Source organism: Microtus oregoni, unplaced genomic scaffold, assembly GCF_018167655.1.
Source record: "Microtus oregoni isolate MIOR12 unplaced genomic scaffold, Mior012 000006F_ref0000085, whole genome shotgun sequence".
In the NCBI taxonomy this organism is placed as follows: domain Eukaryota; kingdom Metazoa; phylum Chordata; class Mammalia; order Rodentia; family Cricetidae; genus Microtus; species Microtus oregoni.
In genome coordinates this window covers 2,836,969-2,859,166 of record NW_024543065.1, presented here as the reverse complement: position 1 = coordinate 2,859,166, position 22,198 = coordinate 2,836,969, and the positions used below count along the sequence as shown (strand labels likewise).

Genomic DNA, 22,198 nt, shown 5'->3' with positions numbered 1-22,198 from the left:
CAAGGACTTTTATGGATTAATACATGGATTAATACATGGATCATGCAGAGGCAGTGACACTTTGACCTCAGAATAGTGCTAGCCCAAAGTCAGAGAAGAAAGTAAGAAATATGGTTAAGTAATTTGCACATCACAGGTAAGTGACAGAACCACACTTTACATATGATATGAAACAAGCCTACTGAATAAAGAGTACATGCAGCATAGTAGAACTATGTGGAACCTGCCACAACCTGGCTCCTTTCCAGAAACCTAAAGAACCTCAGACTGATTGCATTTTAGTTGCTTGAGCAAAGTAATGCCATGAAAAGGGTCAAATGATTTTTGATTGATCTAAAGAGATGCAGATTCTTTGGACATACAAGAAACACAGCCTTAACAGCTGAACTAACAGTAGAACCCGACCCAAACTCATAGCATAAGCTAAAAGAATAAAGCTTTTGTAAGTCTAGTCATTCTATACACACTGAAAATATTGCATCCCAAGCATCAATTTGGTCGTTCGCTGAAGCACGGTATTGGCTTCCATAAGCAACAAACTAAGATTGCATTGCCTATTATTGGACATGGCCCTCTAAGCCTTGTATTGCACCAGAGGGCCATGGAAGATGATGCTCTGGAAGACTGAGAGAGGCATGAACCAAGAAGCCTCCCTTGTATCGGTGCAAACCTGGAACTTCTACCTGATGGAGGACAGATTTGTTTCGATGAGTGTTTGTTAGTCAAGTGGTAATATAATCACTGGACAGCAGGAATCCAACTCACAAGGGCTCTGGTTTCAATGATTAAATGATGGTGGGGAATAAAGTTATACTTTTCCCTCCATATTTATTTGGCCTGTAAATAAGAATCGGCAGAAAGGGGCGGTTTGTGGAAGAGGTGAGAAATCCCAAGAGCCTCACAAGTCCTCTGGCCTTTTCTCCCCTTTCCTCTCTCTTTCAAACAGCCTAGTTGAAGCACAAGGCTTGCAAACCACCTTCATTTTTAAAGGATTCCTTTTGGAAGCTCTGATACTTTTAAGTAAAAAGCAGCTAAGTAAGTCTCATCTGCTATGCCATGCTTGTTCTGATTGCAGCTGACCAAGCTTTCTATTTTCTGCCTAGTCATGGTTCAGGAAGATTACCATGGTCACAACCCGTATCACAATGCTGTTCATGCAGCCGACGTCACCCAGGCCATGCACTGTTACCTGAAGGAGCCCAAGGTAAAGCGAGATTCAGTCGCCTCCTCAGTCACCTGGAGATGCCAGGTCATTGTATTGCTCAGCGCTAAATTGTTCAGTGTTGGGAATCCTCCACAATATGACTGCAACTTATTTATACTAACGTTTTCAGTGTCAGCTCTGAAACTCTTACCATAGCCATGAAAACAGATGTGGGTTTTCTGAGATTCCCTTCCATGGTTTATTGATTTTCAAGGCTGTGCGAGGCCAGAAACACCCAGCCTACTCTTAGATATGGCAGCCCTTTTGCAATGGACCTTTACCACAAACTCTGCTAGCCCTGAGCTTTATTGGAAAGGGCTTCCCGGCTTGTGGTTTTTGATCAATATATGAGGATCAGAGCTCCTCCAGTTTCAAGTCCCGTTTCTACTTGGCCAATGGGAGGTTTTGGTTCCGAGTCCAAGAAAATTTGTGTATGTTCAAGACTTCTTAGCTTGCAAGCATGCTCGGATGCAACGAACCAACCCAAAATCAGAGGATAAAGACATAATGATAGTGTAATGTAATGGCCTCACAATCAAGGCAGTCCCTCGCTAGCAAAAAAAATAGTGGTTTGGTATAATATACAGTAGGAATTTTCTTGAGAAGTTTTTTTTAAAAAAATAGCATTCAAGTTTAAGACTCTGCTTAGTTCAATCAACTTTAGTAATTCATTTAATATACAGATGCTTCAGCCTAATTCACTAAAGACACAGTTATCACACAGGCATCTCAGAAAGCCTGCGAACAAAAGCTATTTTTTGTCTCTACGTAGTCTAAATGTTATATCATATACTTTTACTTTTAAGTCCGACTTCCCATTTTCCTGCCTGTTTTCCTGTTGACCAAAAAGTAAAGATTCTCACACATTCCCCCACCACTTATTGCCTATTGAGAAGGAATTCAAAATTTGCAGTTCAAGCTCCTTCTTTCAAAGAAGTAACAAAGATACACATTTGTTAAAATACTCCAGGGCTGGGCCTAAGGTCAGTGGGAGTGTGCTTGACAAGCGTGCGTGAGGCCCTGGGTTCAATTCCCAGTATAGGATTTAAAATAACGATAATAATGATTAAGGGAAGACAGATAAGATGGCTCGGTTGGTAAAAGCACTTGCCACCAAAGCCTGACAATCTAAGTTCGGTCCCCAGAACCTACAGTGGGAGACCCCACACACGTGCTGTGGTTTGCACAGGCCTTGACTCACATCTACACATACACACACACACATGCACACACACACACGCACACACAGGGCAGGAGTGAGGGAGAGAAAAGCAATATATTTTAAGTGGATGTTTTAAACAAAGAAACACACAAGTGCATCTTTGAGTCTGTTTCTGCCTTTGAGTAACTCCTTTCTTCACGAGTAACTTTCTCCCCAAGCAAGGGTGAATGGCTGCTGCTCCTGCCCACCAGCCTTCGATATTGCCCACAGGCTAAGCCTCTGCAACCACACAACCTGCTAGCACGAGGAAGAGAGCCCGGGATGGAGAGCACGAGTTATGGTTGCCCAGTGGCTTCCCACGCCGCCCTTGCTGGCACACTTACAGTCCTGTGTGCATGTCCCCTCACCGGCCACCTCAGAAGACAGGGCTCTCACTCACAGGCCTCACGGTGTTTCGTTCTGTTGGACTGAGACACAGCAAATGGTAACAGTCAATCTCCCGATTTTATTCTTTGACAGTTGGCCAGCTTCCTCACACCTCTGGATATCATGCTTGGACTACTGGCTGCAGCAGCTCATGACGTTGATCATCCGGGGGTGAACCAGCCATTTCTGATCAAAACCAACCACCACCTTGCCAACCTGTATCAGGTAAAAATAAATAAATAAATCATAAAAAGTAAAAACTAAGCTGAGCAAGGGGCAAGTGCAGTCAATTGCCTTAGGTGCACAGCTAGAACTTTCTTCCTGCCCACAAAGATGGCCCTCACTGAAAGTCAACTTCGGTGATACAAACACATCCAAAGAGCAGGGTTTGAATTAGAACAGGCCTATCCTCTGAAGGCTAAGTTAGTGTACAAAGATAACCAAGAAACTAGGTTTGCTCCAAAGCAGCTTTGAAACTGTCTTAAGTCAACAGGACGCATGGACCTACCCTCCTGTGGTCCGTGGAGACTGTCTTATACCTAGTGGTCAGCTAAAACTGGTTCTTGCAGCTCTTACATAGCTACTTCCCAGGTATGATTCTAGTTCAGACTTGAGCCTCTGGATCCATTTCTAAGCTGGATCAGCCTTGGAGTCAAGGGTCTCTTATCCAAGTGAAGAGCTGTATTTTGTGGTTCCGACTGAGCTCTGAGCTCTGCAGCATGATTGGCTGGCCCAGAGAACTCTCGCCAGTGGTATGTCCATTCAGCCCTTAAGTCTCACGTTACTGCGCTTAAATATTCTCAACTCTCGGGTTTGTAGTTGTTTGTCTGTTTGTTTTGAGGCAGGATTTCACAAAAGCCAGCCAGGCCTCAGACTCTGCCCTCCTGCCTCAGCCTCCCAAGGGCTGGGACTTCAGCCAGATGCTGATGCGAGTTCTCAGAGTAGTCCTGGGGCTGTTTTCAGTTGCCAATAACAAGATTGTTTCATAAACGGGAATCATCTATCCCAGTTTTAGATCTTGTTTAATTGAGTGATAAAAGAAGTCTTATAAACCATCAAAAAAAAAAAAACAGCTCCATCAAGCAAGAGTCTTCAGCTCAGGGGTGTATTTATTTCCAATAAAATACAACGGGAACATGCAGATCCAGGCGCCTTTGTGATCAGAAAGGAACCAGCATCCTGAGGTCTAGGGTCCACCTGGCATCTCACTCATTGCTGGACCCCTTAGCAACCAGCGAGCACCTACAGTTAGAATTGGCTATTTATGGGGAGCTCAAAAATAAACCAAGAAACTGGGTGTGGTGGTGCCCGCCTTTAAAGCCAGCACTCAGGAGGCAGAGGCAGGAGGATCCCTGTGCCTTTGAACCCAGCCTGGTCTCAAACAAGTTACAGGACTAGAGAGAGTCAGAGGGACCCTGTCTCAAAACAAACAAACAAAAGCACAAAATGAAAGCTAAATTTTCAAAACCACCTGAGGAGCTAATTTTGTTGATTGATAAAATCATAGACATTTGAATGGGAGCAGGGGAATGAATGACTGTCTTGAGCTCCCCCCGCCCCAAGTAGACTTTCTAGTGCTGGCAACACTAACTTTCTCGAATGCATGCACCAGACAAAGAGAATCTGTCAACTTTGGCTACTTGATTCACCCCCAACTACCATGAAAACTTGTACCGCTCCAATTTCTCATTATCCTAATCCTAACAGTGAAGTATCTACCAATATGGACAGATTTGCACTTAAAATTAAGATTATAGAAGTAGACTTTTGCATGTAGTATATGAAAAGACATACACATTATGGACCAGTGAGATGGCTCAGTGGGTAGAGTGGCTTACTTCATGGTTCACCCTGAGTTCAAGCCCCAGGTCCTACAAAGTGGCACAGGAGAGCTAATTCTGGAGACTTGGGAGGCTGGGAGAACACCCTGTGCGTGACTTCCCTGCAATCCAGACGGACTGTGAATAGATAAGCTGTGGGAGGCTTTTCCTCTCCATCAGCTGGCTGGGCTCTTCCAGTTCTGATAAAGAAGATCCCTGCCTAACGCCCAGCACTTGCCTTTGCGCTAAGATAAGAGCCAGAGCAGCCGGAGCGAAGGCAGGGCCAGAGGGCACCCTCCCTTTCTCTGCAGACTGGACCTGATTCCCAAGCTGACTTGCCAACCAGGGTAAATATGAAGACACTACAGGCATTTCCACCTGGTGCCTGACTCAGAATAAAAGCAGTTCACGTGTCGAGGAAGGCAGACCAAGAGGGACAGGAGCTTGTGAGAAGAAGACCCCAGAATTTACTTTCTTTGCCTCCACTCTCCATTACACACCATCATACACACACACACACACGCACACACACACACACACACAGAGAGAGAGAGGGGGGGGAGTCACAGATCGGCAATTCTTCTTCATAGATTGCATCTACATATTAACTATAGACAGGCCAGAGAGAGAGAGAGCGAGAGCGAGAGAGAGAGAGAGAGAGAGAGAGTTGCAGATGGGCAATTCTTCTCGAGAGATTCCATCTACATATTAACTATAGACAGGCCAGAGAGAGAGAGAGCGAGAGAGCGAGAGAGCGAGAGAGCGAGAGAGAGAGAGAGTTGCAGATGGGCAATTCTTCTCGAGAGATTCCATCTACATATTAACCATGAACTGGCCACTCCATGGATAAGATAGCGGTTAATTCTTCCATGAAACCTTATAATTATCCCATTCTGTGATGTTTAGCGAAAGTGTATACGATTTTTCTTAATCATTTGCTATAGGCAATCAGGGGTGGGGATTACCATTTTAGATTCGTTTTTATTTTGAATGACTGAGCCACACACACCAGGCTGGCAGTTCGGGATAAATGTGTCTAAGATTGCCCTTCAGATATGTAATTGCAAAGATTAGTCATGCCCTTTCATTTCTACTAGAGCATTCAATTCTGTGAGGGAGGGTCCAAATTGGTCTTCTGCTTCAATAAGTTTCCCAGGCCCTGACTGAACATGTGTTCCATGGACACCAAGGGAATCCATATTCCTTCTTCTAAGATAAGTCTGGGGTAGATAAGATGGGTAAGAAAAGACTGGTCAAACAGCCCTTATAGCAGGGTTTGTCAAAGACCAATAACTTATTTTGAACTCAAGATGCTTCTCTTCCGCTGAGACCTCCCAGATGAGGCCCTTGGGGTATCTCCAAGGAGACCGCTTGGTTTGTTAAGCGAGAGCTGGGCAGAAACTTATTTCCAGAGTCATTTCGTGAGCAATTAAGAATGAAAACACAAGCCAAATTCATGCTGTTGTTTTTCTTCCTGTATCCTCTAGATTTAAAAATGGGAAAACATCTGATTTCTTTGGATGCCAGAGTCTCAGTTTATCAACATCACTCTAAGTATTTTCAGCAAAGGAAGTGTCCAATAAATAATGTAGGAACAGCCAGACATGGTGGCATGAGCCTGTAATCCTCTGACTCAAGGAGATGGAGACAGCAGGAGTGCAGATTCAAGGGCAGTCTGTGCAATTTTGAGAGACCCTGTCTCAAAATATTAAGGAAAAGGAAAAATGGGCTGATAGTTCAGTTGCAGAGAGATTGTCTACCAGCACAAGACCCTAGGTTCAAGTCCCATGACCACAAAAAAGGATAGAGGAAGAAGGTAGCCAGTATTAAAATAATAATAGAAGGAAAGGTTTCCTGCATGCTAGCAACTCATCTGGGCCAGATTCCCTCTGACAGACAGCCTCTTGATTTAATTTGAAAACCTGTGTCATGGTTTATTAAATGCCAACAATCAAAGGGATTGTGTTTTCTCTAGGGCAAATCACACTTGATAATTCAGAAAAGAAAAAGAGGGAGTGGTAGAGTTTTGCCTTCGATGTCAGAATCAGAAGGGTTTTGTTTTTCCAAATTAGAACTCTAATAGTTCATGTAAGGCACAAAGATGGAAGTTAATTCTTTCAACATTAAAATTAAGATTATTCTTGGGCTCAGGGTATGGTTCAGGTAGTTGTCATGCAAGCATGAGGACCTGAATTTGAATCCCCAACACCCATATCAAAGTCGGGCATGGTGGTATACACTCTAGCCTCAGCACTGGGAGCAGGAGTCCCAAGACTCGCTGGTCTGTCAGTCTAGTTGAAACTGCCCAGCTCTGGGTTCAATGAGAGAGCCTGTCTCAAAAATAAGGGGTAGAGCAATAGAGGAAGACACTTGAAGCCGAACTCTAACTGATATATACATGTACACAGCAGACAGACAGACAAACAGATAGATAGTAAATAGATTGGTGAGTGGATGGATGGATAGATAGATAGATAGATAGATAGATAGACAGATAGACAGATAGATAGATGATAGACAGACAGATAGTAGATAGATTGGTGAGTGGATGATAGATAGATAGATAGATAGATAGATAGATAGATAGATAGATAGATAGACAGACTTTAAAAGCTTATTCTTAAAACCGCAAGTGTGTGGAGGAGCCTGAGATGTGAAAACACTGCCACTGGACAATGTGAAATTGCTGAACCGATACTTCTTCGAAGCAGACAGATTTGCCACCTGATCTATCTCCCTAAACTGCTAGGATATAAGGGGACATCACGGCAGGATCATCTCATCATATGTTTGCATCTCTCTGGTCATTTCTGAACGCTCTCCCCTTTCTTCCAGTCTGCCTTGTGTGGACTATGGGATGGGCCACTGTGAACGTCAGATAAGCCTGTCACAGCAGTGCTGCCTGAGTGCTAGAGACACGCCATCGGCATTTCAGACCGTTGTCTAGGCATGCCAGTAACTGACCTGCTTCTTGTCCCTGCTTTTCCCTCGTTCAGGACATAGGCATCCTCCTGTCTCCTCGTATCCACATCACTCGCTGTTGCCTGGTTACAATCCTTTCCCCATTGTGCAACCAAGAGGAGTTTCTTTAAACCCAGTTCTGGCCACATGGATTCCTCCTAAGAAACCCACTGTTTCTCGGGATTATGTAAATAACCAAACACACGATGTACCAGCCCCAACCCTGGAATTCTCATCATAGCCTAGCTGACCCATCAAGCCTCTCTTTCCACCATATCCGCTCGCCTCCCTGCCCCCACAGCCTCAATGAATCACAAATTAGAAATACTTTCAGTTTCTCCAATGTATTTCATTTCTCTGTTCATTCAACAAATATTTGTGGAGTGTTTAATGCATGCCAACAGGTGTCATGAATGCCAAGGATGACCAAAACAAGTAAAAATCCATATGTTCCCCAAAGGCAAAGTAGGAAATAACTAAGTGAAATGTGTAATCTCGTACAATGTGACCATTTCTAAAACAAAATATACAGCCAGAAGAGAGATACAAACTATCTCTCACTTCAGCTCTCCACATACTACTTCTGCCCATTTTTAGTCAAATGCACTCTCAAGTAGTACATTTTCCTCAAATATAGCATACTCTCGGAGTCCACTCTGACCTGCTCATCATCTAATCTCATCATGGACACCTTTCCTCTCTGAAACTTTGCCTTGAAAGATCCAGCTTCCCTGTGTCTCCTCCACAACCTCGGGTGTACTGATCAAAATTGCCACTGCCTGGGTAGATGCTCATGTCTCAGACAGACAGCCAGTCTCTGGCATGTATCCTTTCTGCTTCCGGTATTAGCACATGGCCGGTTACTGAATGTCCCTCTGTTTCTCCTGCTGATTGTCATGTAAACCAGGTAATCTGCAGGATGGGTTGAAATGATTTTTAAAATTTCTTTTAGTGATTTTACTTGTGCTCTGCAACTAACAAATGCTGATACTTTATTTCTGGAGCTAATCTGTGAATATGTAACAAAGAAGAAAGAATTACTACCATAGTTTAAAAATATCTTTGCCTTGAAGACAGAGAGCAATAAAGGTGGACATCACTGTTCTTCTCTGGCCTCTGCATGGGCACACACACACATACACTGGAATGAAAACAAAAGCTCCAGGGCTGGTAGTGTAGCTCAGAAGTACAGCATATGCCTACATCACCATGTGGGAGGTCCCGAGTTCTAGTCCCATAATCAAAGAAGGAAAGAAAATAGCAGTTGCAGGGGTAAATCTTGGATTTAAAATCTCTGACTTAAATAATACATTGGCCATGTGCTTTTTGTTTTCAATGAGTAATAAACGGGCATTGAAAGCAAATGGTATTTAGATTCCCTGAATACATTTAATATGCAAAGATATGATATTAAAAGCTAATATTTACAAATAAGCCAGACATAACTGGATGACTTTTACATTTTTAGCCATCAATTCTGAAAGCAAGGCCAAAATTAAATCTAATTGTAGGTATTTGTGAGCTCATAAAGTTCTGGCTTCTGGGTGCTTAGATACGGCAACATAGAGGAAGTTCTCCGGAAGCAGCGAGAAGCATGCGCGTGGTCCAGGTTTCAGAACTGGTAGGCGTGACTTGAAGATGCTCCTTAGCCACTCACCAACTGGGTGCCAGCTTCACATGCTGCCCCCCACCCAGGGGAAAGCTGCATGTTTATTATACCTGAGGTCAGAACATCCAAGCACTAAGTAAAGATTAAATAAAGTGCTTGGCCCAAAGTCAGGGTTTAGTGAGTGCCCTCCCTTCGCTGCCCTTGATTTCTTACTGACTTGAAGCCAGTGGCGTGGCCCTGGTTCCAACACCACCCTGACCAACTCTTGCATGTGTAAAACTCTCTGCCGTCATGAAGTCTGTTGGCACTCCCAGACGCCAGGGTCTTTCACGGGTATGTTCCCAGACTGCTCGGTCTCCTCTCATTTCCTTTGTACCCCTACCCAAATATACTTTCACCATCAAACTTCCCAAGTATCCACATGTTCCGACTACAGGAAGATCATTCATGAAGACGTAAAGTCAGCCTGGCATAGAAAACCACGCCTAAGGCCATCCTCCTGTAACTTTGATTCCACTCAGCAGAGACTCAGTATTATTTGCCATCAGCCCTTGTTACAGCTTCCGGCCCCTTGACAAACTCACGTGAGGCAGCTCGTGTCCGTGTCAGCTCGAATGAGTCTGTCAAGTGAACTCATGGGCGACTGAATTAAATGTCACTGTAGGATTGAGCATCTGTGACATCACACTAACCTGTCGCTCTCTGTGCTCACAAATCTGCACAATCAGGACAAATTAGTCTAGCACATGACTTCTAACAAACAGTCTCTTTTGTTGAGTGTGGCTCATGCCCAAAAGGAAATAATGGACCAGTGGGTGAAAGCAATGAAATTTCATCACTGGTTCAAACATGGTCAAGTGGTAAATAATAATGGGAAAAAAAATGCAGTTTAGTGGTGTGTCCAAAGACGGGTTTAAAGCATGACCTCAAGAAGCCCATCACAGCAGAGTCCTAGAGAGATTTAAGAAGCAAAAAGATGGATCTCTGTGAGTTAGAGGCCAGCCTGGTCTGTAAGAGCTAGTTCCTGAACTCATGGATTGTGTCAGTAACAGGAGTTCTCTTTTCATTTGAAAAAAAAAAAAAAGTTGAGAATTGCCAGGTGGTGGTGGAGCACACCTTTAATCCCAGCACCCAGGAGACAGAGACAAATGGATCTCTGTGAGTTCAAGGCCAGTTTGGTCTACAGTGAGTTCAAAGGCAGTCAGGATTGTTACACAGAGAAACCCTGTCTGGAAAAACAAAAACAAACCAAACAAACAAACAAAAACCACCAAAAAAAGTAGAGGATTGTGGGAGTGGCTCCAAGACAGAGAGGCTCATTACAAGCAGATAGAGAATATTCCCTCCCTGGCTTCCCTTTAGCGTCTGTGTTAGAGTCCTGGTCAGTTTTGTTGTTGGTCTGGTTTGCTTTTTTGTGTTTGCTTTGTTTTTAGAGGGAGGGTTGTTCTCACATAGTTAGTATGGGGGGGGGGATTATTTGTTGTTGTGTGTCTTTTGGGAGGTTTTGCTTTTTATTTTTTATTTGTTTTTGGGTTTTGGTTTGGTTTTTTGTTGATTGTGATTTTGGTTTGGTTTGGTTTGGTTTGTTTTTTTTAGCTAGTTATCTAGAAAGAGGAATCCCATCTGAGGAAATGCCTCCATCAGACTGACCTGTAGGCAAGTCTATAGGGCATTTTCTTGATTAATGATTGATGTGGAAGGACCCAGCTCACTGGGGGCAGTGCCACCCTAGACAAGTGCTTCTAGGTTGGGCTAAGAAAGCAGGCTGAGCAAGCCTTTGGGAGCAAGCTAATTAGCAGGGTTCCGCCAAGGCCCCTCTTCAATACCTGCCTCCAGGTTCTTGTTCTGACTTTCTCAGTGGTGGACGGTAAGCTGTCAGATAAAATAAACCTTTTCCTCCCAGTCACTTTTGGTCATGATCTTTATCGCAGTCAGGGAACAAACTACGACAGCCAGTCTCCTTGCTTGGTCGCCTTCTTTTGAACTATCGTAAAATACACACTGTAAAATTTACCGTCTCAATCATTTTGGAATATGTGATTCAGTGGTATAGTAAGTACAGTTATAGCGGCATGCAGCCATCGTCACCTGCATCCTGGGAAAAGCTTGCAAAATTCTGTATCCATCAAGCAAAACTTCCCCATCCTCCTGCCCCTACTTCTGTCAACCACCACTGTGCTTTCTGTCTCCTTACTATCACTACATGAGGAACCTCATGTGAACAGAATTGAACAGTTTTCTTTCAAAATCACTCTTCAAACACTACAGAGGCCAGGCTTGGTGCTCTATACTCTCTATACCTATAACCCCAGAACTCAAGAGGCTGAAGCAGGAAGATGGATAGTTAAGAGGCCAGCCTGGGCTAAATGTTAAGTTCAAAGACAGTCTAAATTCTGCGACTCTGTTTCAGAAAAAAAAAAAAAAAAAAAACAGAAAGAAAAAGAAAAACTTACACTAACAATAACTCTTCTTCAGGGGAGAAGCTAAACATAATAGATATTCCCCAGAAGTGAAATTGTCGGGATAACAAGATAGCAACTATAGATTTCATTGCACAGACTTCACAGACTTACATGTCAGTATTCTGGTTATGCACGGGCCAAGATATCTCCTTAAGAGTGGTACTTAAACTTTAGTGCTCATTGAAAAAAAAAGCATGTCACTAGAGGCTGCAGAGATGGCTCAGCGGGAAAGAGCTCATACCCGTAGCTCGTGTGGAGGACACAAGTTGGGTCCTAGCACTCAAGTTCAATGGCTAACAACCACCTGTAACTCCAGTTCCAGGGGATCCAGTGTCCTCTTCTGACCTCCAAGGTCACCTGAACTCATGTGGGCATGGCTATAATTTATAAGAAAATCATTTTTAAAAAGAAATACCACGTGGCTAATAATCAAAACAGTACTGAGTGGGGACTTAGAAGTCTGAATGTGTTGCCAATGGCCATGGGAGTTGGTATAGAAAGTTCTTATCAGCTAATGTCAGCACGGCAGATTAGACCGGAAGTTGTGGCCCCTGTCTCTGCTCGGACAATCTTGAATGATGTGGAGACCGTAGAGCCCTGACACCATTGCTTCACTTGGTTCTCCTACATGTAGGGTCCACTAAGTGAGCTGTGGAAAGCAGGGACATGGGTTCATGTTATTTGGAACAAAATTAGTCAACCTAGACTCGGGGGCCCCAAAGGACCCTGCAACTCCCAACCATCACAGCAGCCTGAGGGCAGAGCCGCCGCCGTTCTACTTGGGTCGTCTCTTCTGGTCAGACTCTGGCTGGAGAGAAAAGACTGGCTATCCCCAAGGTGTGTTCGGCTGTGAGAGATCATTATCTAGCTCCTGTCTCCTTTATAGCTTTCCTTTTCTTTCTTTCTAGAATATGTCCGTCCTGGAGAATCACCACTGGCGATCTACAATTGGCATGCTTCGGGAATCAAGGCTTCTTGCTCACTTGCCAAAGGAAATGACGTAAGTGCTGCGGAGATGAAACAGACTGACGTGCACGCAATAAAGATAAGTCACGTTCTCCAGGGCAAGCTGGGGGCCGCTGTGTCAGTAGCAGGGAACCAGCTGCTGGGATGTCTGTCCTCCCTTGAGAATCCAGCAGGAGATTCAGCGTCAGGTGCTGCAAGCCAGAAACGGGAATCTCCCCGGGCACTGGGAAAGGAGTTCAGAGGGTCTAAAACCTAAAGTCCGGGGAAAGGGGAACAGAGAGCGCTCAGCTTTCACACTCTTGAGCCACAAGGCTCGGCTCTGCCAAATTCCTGTCCCTTATGTTAGCAAAACCGTCCTCCCGTTTAGATACAAAGAATAAATATTTGTCAAGAAAGAACATAGGAATTTGCAAGCTAGATTAAGGACCCATCCAGTACTGTGTGCTTTGTCATTGCCAATCTCCAGGGAAAGTGGGAGTTAGAAACGCTTGGTTCCGTGTAACTCATGCCTATATTTCTAGCACTGTGGAAGCTGAAGCAGGAAAACCACTGTGAGTCTAAGGCTACAAAGCTCAGAGGTTAAGAGCACTGGCTGCTCTTCCAGAGGTCCTGAGTTCAATTCCCAGTACCCACATGGTGGCTCACAGCCATCTGTAATGAGATTTGGTGCCTTCCTCTGGCCTGCAAGCTCCCTCTTGCACATGCAAGCAGAACACTGTATACATAATAAATGAATTAAAAAAAAACTCCACTCCAAAAAATAAATATATATATATATTGTTTTATTTAAAACAAAATAAATTAAATGAATTTGTTGACCAAATTGACCTTAGCCATTTTATTTAATTTATTTATTACTTATTTACTTATTTTGGTCATTGATTTGTTTAATATCTTTTTCTTTCTTCTTGTCTTTTTTTTCCTTCCCAAGATAGGGTTTCTCTTTGTAGCCTTGCTGTCAGAACTCTCTCTGTAGACCTGGCTGGCCTTGAACTCAGAGATCCTCCTGCCTCTGCTTCCCAAGCGCTGGAATTGAAGGTGTGCGCCACCACGCCCAGCTGTCTTTTGCATTTTAAGCAGAAAAATATTAATTTTCATAGCCCGCTGTTTGTCAGACCTGAGAGAATCATCTTCCTCATTTTCCTCATGGCCCCAACTTAGTCAATACACTGTTTTACAAACCACCACTAATTCTGATCTCTTTCATGAAAACGTGCAGGACCCAAAGGAATTAGGTGAGTTGTGAGTGTAGGAAGAGCCTGTGGGAGCTAGCGGTCCAGGTCAGGGTGGTGTGGATGCCACAGGACTGGTGTAACAGGCTTTCTCGGCCACAAGCCACCAAATCATGACCTGGAGACATAATCAGCTATGTATGCTCAACCCTATCTTAGGCTTGTCCCACCAGCTCTTATAACTTAATTTAACCTGTTTCTCTTCATTTACTTTTTGCCTCAGGGCTTTTTGACCTTTCTTTCGTTCTGCATGTCTGACTTTTCCTGCTTCTTCCATGTCTGGCTGGCCTGCAGTACCTGGCTGGCTGGCTGCGGGTGTCTTTCTCTTTCTCCTTATTCTCTTTTCTCCAGAGTCTAGACTTCTTCTCCTGCTTATTCTTTCTGCCCACCAGCTCCTCCTATCCCTATACTGTCTTGGCTGTTCAGCTTTTTATTAGACCAATCAGATGCCTTCGGCAAGCAAGGTAAAACAAATACAACACATCTTTACGTAGTTAAGCAAATGCAGCATTAACAAATGTGACACACCATTACAAAGTTAAAGTAATAATCCACAGCAGACAGGTACTATGCCCTGGGCTGAGTGATGTGGGCCATAGGACAGGCAGCATACCTGGGCTTGTAAGCTTTTTTCCTGGACCTCTGACACTATTTCACGCAGCTCTGGAATGTTCTGCTTACAGAAGGAACTGAACTCTTGATAACTTTTTAACCCTCTGGAAATAAAACCAGGCCAAAAGGAAAGAGAAAAGAAAAGAAGTATGGAGGGCAGGAAAAAGAATAAAGAATATAATGAGGGGTCGGGCAGTGGTGGCGCATGTCTTTAATCCCAGCACTCAGGAGGCAGAAGCAGGTGGATCTCTGTGAGTTTGAGCCAGCCTGGTCTACAAAGCTAGTTCCAGGATGGATTCCAAAGCTACAGAGAAATGCTGTTTTGAAAATCAAAACAAAACAAGCGAACAAATAACAAAAAGAATATAATGGGGGGAAAGGGGGAAGGAAGGCACAAAGGACCCATATGGCCAGCCTTTTGCCAAGACAGCCCCACCAGTCCTTGCTCTCCAGTTAGGGTCCTCAGACTCATCCTCCCGCTTTTGAAAATTTTGACATTGCTATGAAAATGTCACTTATTTCAGCACCACGGTGTCTTTGTGAGACACTGTGTTATCAAATGTTGCCGCTGGAAGACTAATTATTACATAATAATAATTGTGAACAAGCTTCACCAAGAAAGTTATATTCATCTTTATTAGTTTTTCTACCCTCAAGGAAGGACTTTAGAGTTATCTTCCTGACCTTTGAAAGCCAGATATGTTAAATGCAGAAACAAAGGAAAGCTGAGAAAAGTACTCATTAGAACCATAATGAAGTTGTCATGTCTGAAGAACAAAGCAGCAGACAGAATACGAACAGGTTCGTGTAGTTCAAAGAAGAAAAACAAGTGTACTGGTGACCCCATTTGTGAGAAATAGTCACCGGTAACCTAGCAGCTGTTTCCTTTCAGTATTTTTCAGTATGATCAAATTTAACAAGATGCAAGACATTTGCGCAGGTTTTGTTCTTTTGTTTTGGGGTTTGGTTTGGTTTTTATGTATGTGCCTGCTTGTCTGTATGTACCCATATACATTCAGGTCCCCTCGGGGGCCAGAAGATGGTGTACTAACTGGAGCTGGAGTTACAGGCACTTGTGAACCATCCAGTGTGGGCGTTAGGAGCCAAACTCAGATCCTCTGCTAGAGCAGCAAGGGTGCTTTACCTCTGAGCTTTCTCCATCCCTTCTTCTTAGATTGCTTTAAGACAGGAGCTCACTTTCTAGCCCAGGCTGACTCAAACTCATATTGGCTCCGTCTCTCAAGCGATGAGATCACAGGCATTGGACACCACATCAGGCTTCTAGTTTCCACCCTAATGGTGTTTGTTTACTATAAAGGCTTTCTTCTACATCAGCCAATGTGTTACTTAAAGTTATTGTGTTGACCCTTTCTCAATATCGTACCCAAGCAGATGTGTCTATTCACTATTGCTTGGAAACTAGGTGGTTTCTAAATTATCACTATAAATAACACTCTTTATAATAAAAGTATAATAAAAGGGCAACATAAAACCACGGTCACATTGTATCTGAGACATTATTACATCAGCAGCTCTCAGTGAGTTTTCAGGTGCCCATTAAATATCTGGATTCTAGTTTTACTTGTACTTTCCTTCACTCTTGAAAATATTTGCTCACATCTGTAGGTGCTGCCAAAAAATCATAACATGGATAAGGCATGGTTCTGAGGTGAGCGGTGTTTGTCCCTGGGAAAACAGGACTTGCTAACATGTAGTAAAAAAAAAAAAATAATCCAATCTTTCTTTAAGCTGAATGCCAGATGGCACACAGCTCCGTGCATCGCGTTTGAAAAATGGCAGGTATTGTATTTATCATCTGAACACAGAATTGCAGATATACCAAAATATTATTTCCCCAGAAACCTTAAAATCTAAAATGCACATATTCTTCCAAAATTGTAATACTCTGGATTGTAAAGATTGCTTTTCCAAGAAGCTATACTTAACCTGTGTTGCCACTGATAACAAAAGAATCTACCAACAAACTATCTCCCAAAATTGAGCTGTATCTTTTATTATATTTTGAAGTATTTGGAAGTTTTCACAAGTATGTATGTACACACGTGCGCACACACACAGCGAAAGCATGGAAGAGCTTCTCATTCAATCACCAAGAATCTTTTGCTCAAGCTGACACTTAAACTTTTTATGTATTTATCAGCCGCTGCTATTCATTTTAGAGCCCTTATTTTTGCTCTATTCACATTTTTGTCACGGCTATTCATTTGTAAGAACTCTCTATTACGTATACTAACTTCTTATAGATTATAAATATTACTTGAAGTTCTTTATTTGTCTTTCAACTTTACTCACAAAACAATTCTAATTATAATGTTATAATTTTACTATAAATTTAATAACTGGGGGGGCTGGAGAGATGGCTCAGAGGGTAAGAGCAATGCCTACTCTTCCAAAGGTCCTGAGTTCAATTCCCAGCAACCACATGGTGGCTCACAACCATCCGTAATGGGGTCTGGTGCCCTCTTCTGGCCTGCAGGCATACACACAGACTAAATATTGAATACATAATAAATAAATATTTTAAAAAATTTAATAACTGCTCATATTTTTAAATGCATGCAACATTGAAAAATATAAAGAAAAGGGGAATCAACTGTAATTCTACTTTACTTCTAACTTACTTTCTGTTACCATGGAGATCACACTTTACATTCATTGGTTCCTGCTTTCTTACGCAGTAAAACATAACATTTCTGCATATCAATAAATATACTACTTAACAGTTGTATAGCATGAATGCAGCTGCTATAATCTCCTACTCATGAATTATTTCTTCCCTAAAATGTTTGTTATTATAAGCAAAAAGGTAAGCATCATTATATCACATACCTTCCTAGCCATCTTCTTGTTAACATGTGCATATAAACTTGTACACAGCTTAAATCACCTCATTTCCACCATCAAATGATTTTTATGCTAATTTCTCAGTACCCCCAGACACACTGCACTAATTTATATAATAAACCAGAGATGAACACACACCATGATGCAGCCATTTCACTCCTGACTAAGCACCCAAGATCATCTTCTGCACCCGTGTAACTGGAAGTACGGAAGCATGGTTATTGGGCATTTTGGATAATAGTCAAAAACTAGAAGCAACTGAAGTGACCATCAAAAATGGGTAGACACATTAAAGTATATTGTTATAATGGAATTCAATATAATAGTGAAAATTATGTACTAGAGCTTACCTGTCAAAAGGATGAATTTCAAAACATAATTTCAAGTCAAAAAGACATGAGCCAAACATAGTGGCATAACGCATAATAGTGGCATACCAGCATTTGGGACATGGAGGCAGAAATACCATAAGTTCAAGGTCAGCCTCCCTACATAATAAGTTAAGGCCTTACCTGAACTATATGAAACCCTGTCTCAAAACAGCAACAGAGGTAACATGCTCTAATCAATGACCCTACACCAATGTACATACTGGAAGCACCAACTGGAATCAAGTTAACCAAAAAAAAAGGGCATGAAACTGAAAAAGAGGTAGATCAGGGTGAAGGACCTGAGAAGAGATGAAGAGGAAGGACTAGGGAGGATTTGGTGGAAACACATTGTACACATGTATGAAATTCTCAAAGAATAAAAAATATGGTTAAAGAAATAAATAGTACAAAGACTACCCACCAAAGGCGGTGAAGGCAAGCTATATTACTATATACTACATATATAGTATATACCATATAACAAAGTCTGAAAGTGGCTAAAATGAAATCATTTTATTAAACATGAATGACGGAACCAGTAGAAGAAGAAGAAGAAAGCAAAGAACAAGGGGGTGGTGACAGCAGGCTTGCTGGAGAAGGAGGGCGTGGAAGAGGCAGTGGGATGGCCTAGGACACTGGCAATGGTCTTTGCCTGGGTGGTGATGACTAAGTCACCTTGACTCATTAATCGGCACAGCCATTCTCTCTGCACCCTGCTTCAACACTGCCCATTTCTAAAGGTGAACTTTAAATAGTTACCACTCCGTCCTTCCTTCTCCTGATCGGCTTCAACATGAGAAACAAAGCTTTAACCTGCACTGTTTTTGTAAAATGTCCCATTTCTCCTGTGCTGTTTGTATGCTCAGGTGTCTCTTGTCTGTTGGTTTGCAATGGTGTCTTAATGACCCAGATTTGCCTTTAAGTTCTGCTGTCTCTTTCTGGCCTGTCTGTTTTGTGTTATTACTGACTCATTCCATCCCACAGTACCATCATCATTACATCTTCCTAATTATGATCGTTAGGCTGGGAAAGATGGCTCATTGGTTAGCAGTACTTACCGCTCTTCCAGAGGACAGGAGTTCAGTGCCTGGCACCCACATCAAGCAACTCACAATCTTTAGTAACCAGGGAATCTAATGCCCTCTTCTGGTCACTATGGGTATTGTCAAGCAAGATAATAGACATAGAAGCACACCCCTACACATAATAACAGATAGACATAAATATTTTTAAACATTAAAACTATTGCTGCCACCTTTTCTTTCTCTATGAACATCTTAACGTTTTAGCTACTTTGAACTTTCAAAAGGCACGAGCCAAACATTTGTGATTTTTCTAAGTCTTTTATGTCCCCCTTAACGCATGCCTTTCTTTTACTCTTTCCACTCTTCTTCCCCCATGGCATCCGTGGGAATGTGGAATGAACACGTTTGAGTCTCTCTGTGCAGCTCTGACACACCCCCTGTGCAAGGACAGAAGGCTCACTCTCAGGCTGTGAGGGACCGGGGTGCTGTGTGATAAATAAATAAATAAAGTGGTAAGCCGCGTGATGATGAGACACTCAGTCATCCGAGTGGGACTAGCCTTGTGAGTGTGCGTTTCTCTTTTGTTCTTGTGGCTGCAGACAGGATATTGAACAGCAGCTGGGCTCCCTGATCTTGGCCACCGACATCAACAGACAGAATGAGTTTCTCACCCGCTTGAAAACCCACCTCCACAATAAAGACTTGAGACTGGAGAATGTACAAGACAGACACTTTATGCTTCAGGTAAGCAACAGAAGCCGTCAGCCTGGCCAAGTGAAAACACTTGGGGTTGTAATCGATGGTTTTAGCACGTTTTGAGGAGGCGCTCTAATGCGTGGGGAAGTTGGAGTCGTGACCTACTTTATTAAAAGCTTGGAAAGAGATGCAGCTGCTAAGTGTTTTCCAAGCACAAGCAAAAGCAAGGTTTCAGAAAGTGGATGGAAAAAAATCTCATTTTTCCTTGCTTGGTAACTGTCTCATCACAAAGTAACCTTGATGGAAGACTGCATGTATCAGTAAGTGTATAACCCTCGGGCTTGGTTGCTTTTGACTACCGTAAAGAGATGCCAATGGCCAAGGGAACTTCGGGAAGAAAACATGTCACGAGAGGTTTGATTACTATTTCAAAGGGTGAGTCTGTGACAACTGTGGCAGGGAGCCTGGCAATGTGCATAAGCATGGTGCTGGAACAGTCGCTGAGGGCTTACATGTTGGGACAACAACAGCGAGGCAGAGAGAGAGAGAGAAAGAGAACCAACTGGGAATGGCCAAAAGCCCATCCCCAGTGACACACTTCCTCCACCAAGGCCACACCTCCTAATCCTTCCCAAGCAATTCCACCATTGGAAACCCAGCACTCAGATATATGAGCCTATGGGGGCCATTCTCATTTAAACCACCACAGCCTTGTATAGATAGTTCCTGCTATACAAAAAGGAAAAAACAGTGCTGGGAGTCACATCCAAAATGGGCAGCCTTGACCAGGAGTGCCACGGCAAGAGCTCTACCCTGAGCTACCCATGTTCTGTGTCTTGATAGAAAGTTAATCAGTGTGACACCTATGCCATGGAAGGACTACTTCTGTCATCTGAGAGGATATTATGCAAATCACAGTGCCACCAAACCCTGAAATCAAGCCCTTAGCTTTCCTTCACCTGAGGCCTGGCCAGATTGACCTTGCCTTCTTTTTTCTATACCTAAGCTCTTGCTCAGGAGACGTTTATGGCTTTTCAGATATAAACATATACATCAAATTGAATCAAATAGTTGAATTGGATCAAGCCCAATCCTTTCTGCTTTACTCCATGGCAAGAAGCCATTTATGATGCAAGAAGGGAGACATATTGGACCTCAGAATTAGAAGTTTGACCCAATATCCATATCAGAGCCTCCTTCTGCTTTCTCTCGTCTTCCTGTTCTTTTGGCATAGATGAATGCAAGCCTGGATGTGGACCCTGGCTTACCTAGACAGACCAACTACAACCAGAGACTGGACCATATTCATTTATCCCAGGCCTTTCACGTGTCGCTACCCAGAGTACTCCATCCATACCAGGAAATGCCCTGCTTCTAGCTGTAGGAATATACCCATACACGTACTTCTCTTTTTTATTCTAATAGATTTGCCTTTATTTTTTCCTTGTTTTTATTGAACTATATATTTTTCTCCCCCCTCCCCGCCCCATTTCTTTCTAAACTAGTATTTGCTTACCTAAATTCTCAAAGATTAGTACCCTACTGCCAAAGATGAGCCAGGGGTTGACTCAGACCAACTTGTAACTGAAATATTTGGCTCTGCATTGCAAAAGAAAGTCATGCTAACTCAACAGAATCTTTAAAATCCTTAAAAGGACCTCTGCCCCTTACCTATGCCAACACAGGCACTGATGCCCCTGCTGACCAAAGAAAACAACTGGCTTTAGGGCTTAGTGTCATCCAAGGCTCTCCCAGACCCCACACTCCGATCCATTCTGATATAAGGAACTGGGTCACAGCAATGAGCATTGCTAGTGAGCAGGTCTCCTGGCAGCCGTCGCTTAGTCGCTAGTCAGGAGAACCCACATGCCTGGGACTTCAAGGTGAGTCCTCTAGGATCATCACTACAGACAAACCTGAGAGGCACCTCAGATCCAGAGCCATGTACGGCAGCCCAAGAAGCCCTGACTTAGCCAGGCAAACACAAGACTCCTGGGTTTAGCATGACGTGGTACTTTGGCTGGCAGGCTGAGCTTACTTACACTAACAGACATGTAAGCACAAACACAATTTAAGAGATGTATGGAGATGTCCACATAAGAGTGACTTCCAGATGATTGTACTTGAGTCTGGCCAGATCCCTGCAACAACCTGCCACAGAGGGCTGGGACAACAGATGGAACCAGACCAGGGTTTTCATTGGCCTGCCCACCTGCCCCCCAAGTCTTCTCCAGGAAGCTCTGTACCCTTAGACGGAGACTCACCTCCCTTGCTGCTATAAAATGGGAGCTCTGATGAAGGATTTTATGCAGTTGTGGATAACAGTTGTTTCCTGAGAAGGAACTTTACAAAATGCTGGGAAGGCCTTCTGTAAACAGGGTCTTGGAACCCAAGACAGACAGGCAGACCTCCTGGGCCCTTTGGCTTAGGGGTACGTTTGCACCTGAGAAGGCATGCTGGGAAGGCGCTCTATAAACATGAGCTTGGTACCGCGAGACAGACAGGCAGGCCTCACAGGACTGGGGTACATTTGAAGAAGCCCTCTGACTTTCTCTCCCTGCCCTGTCCTTTCTTAGATCGCCTTGAAGTGTGCTGACATTTGCAATCCGTGTCGAATCTGGGAGATGAGCAAACAGTGGAGTGAAAGGGTCTGTGAAGAATTCTACAGGCAAGGTTAGTAGATCCTACAACTGAAGAGTCCTTTCCCCTTCTCACTTTGAACAATGATCCGAATAAAACAGGAACGGCTAGTCTGTCATGACATTTGCTCTTTCATTAACTCTGATT

The 22,198-nt window shown here is 43.3% G+C and overlaps 1 protein-coding gene across 2 annotated transcripts in view; it reads left to right on the top strand.

Moving 5' to 3' along the window:
• The window catches only part of Pde7b (phosphodiesterase 7B), a 319,693-nt gene that overhangs the window by 284,800 nt on the left and 12,695 nt on the right, over positions 1-22,198 (top strand). For both annotated transcript variants that reach the window (XM_041653888.1, XM_041653887.1), the window contains 5 exons: positions 1,104-1,204; positions 2,886-3,017; positions 12,553-12,644; positions 19,315-19,459; positions 21,988-22,084. In XM_041653888.1, coding sequence (XP_041509822.1) covers positions 1,104-1,204; positions 2,886-3,017; positions 12,553-12,644; positions 19,315-19,459; positions 21,988-22,084 — 567 coding nt within the window. The remainder of the gene's footprint in view (positions 1-1,103; positions 1,205-2,885; positions 3,018-12,552; positions 12,645-19,314; positions 19,460-21,987; positions 22,085-22,198) is intronic.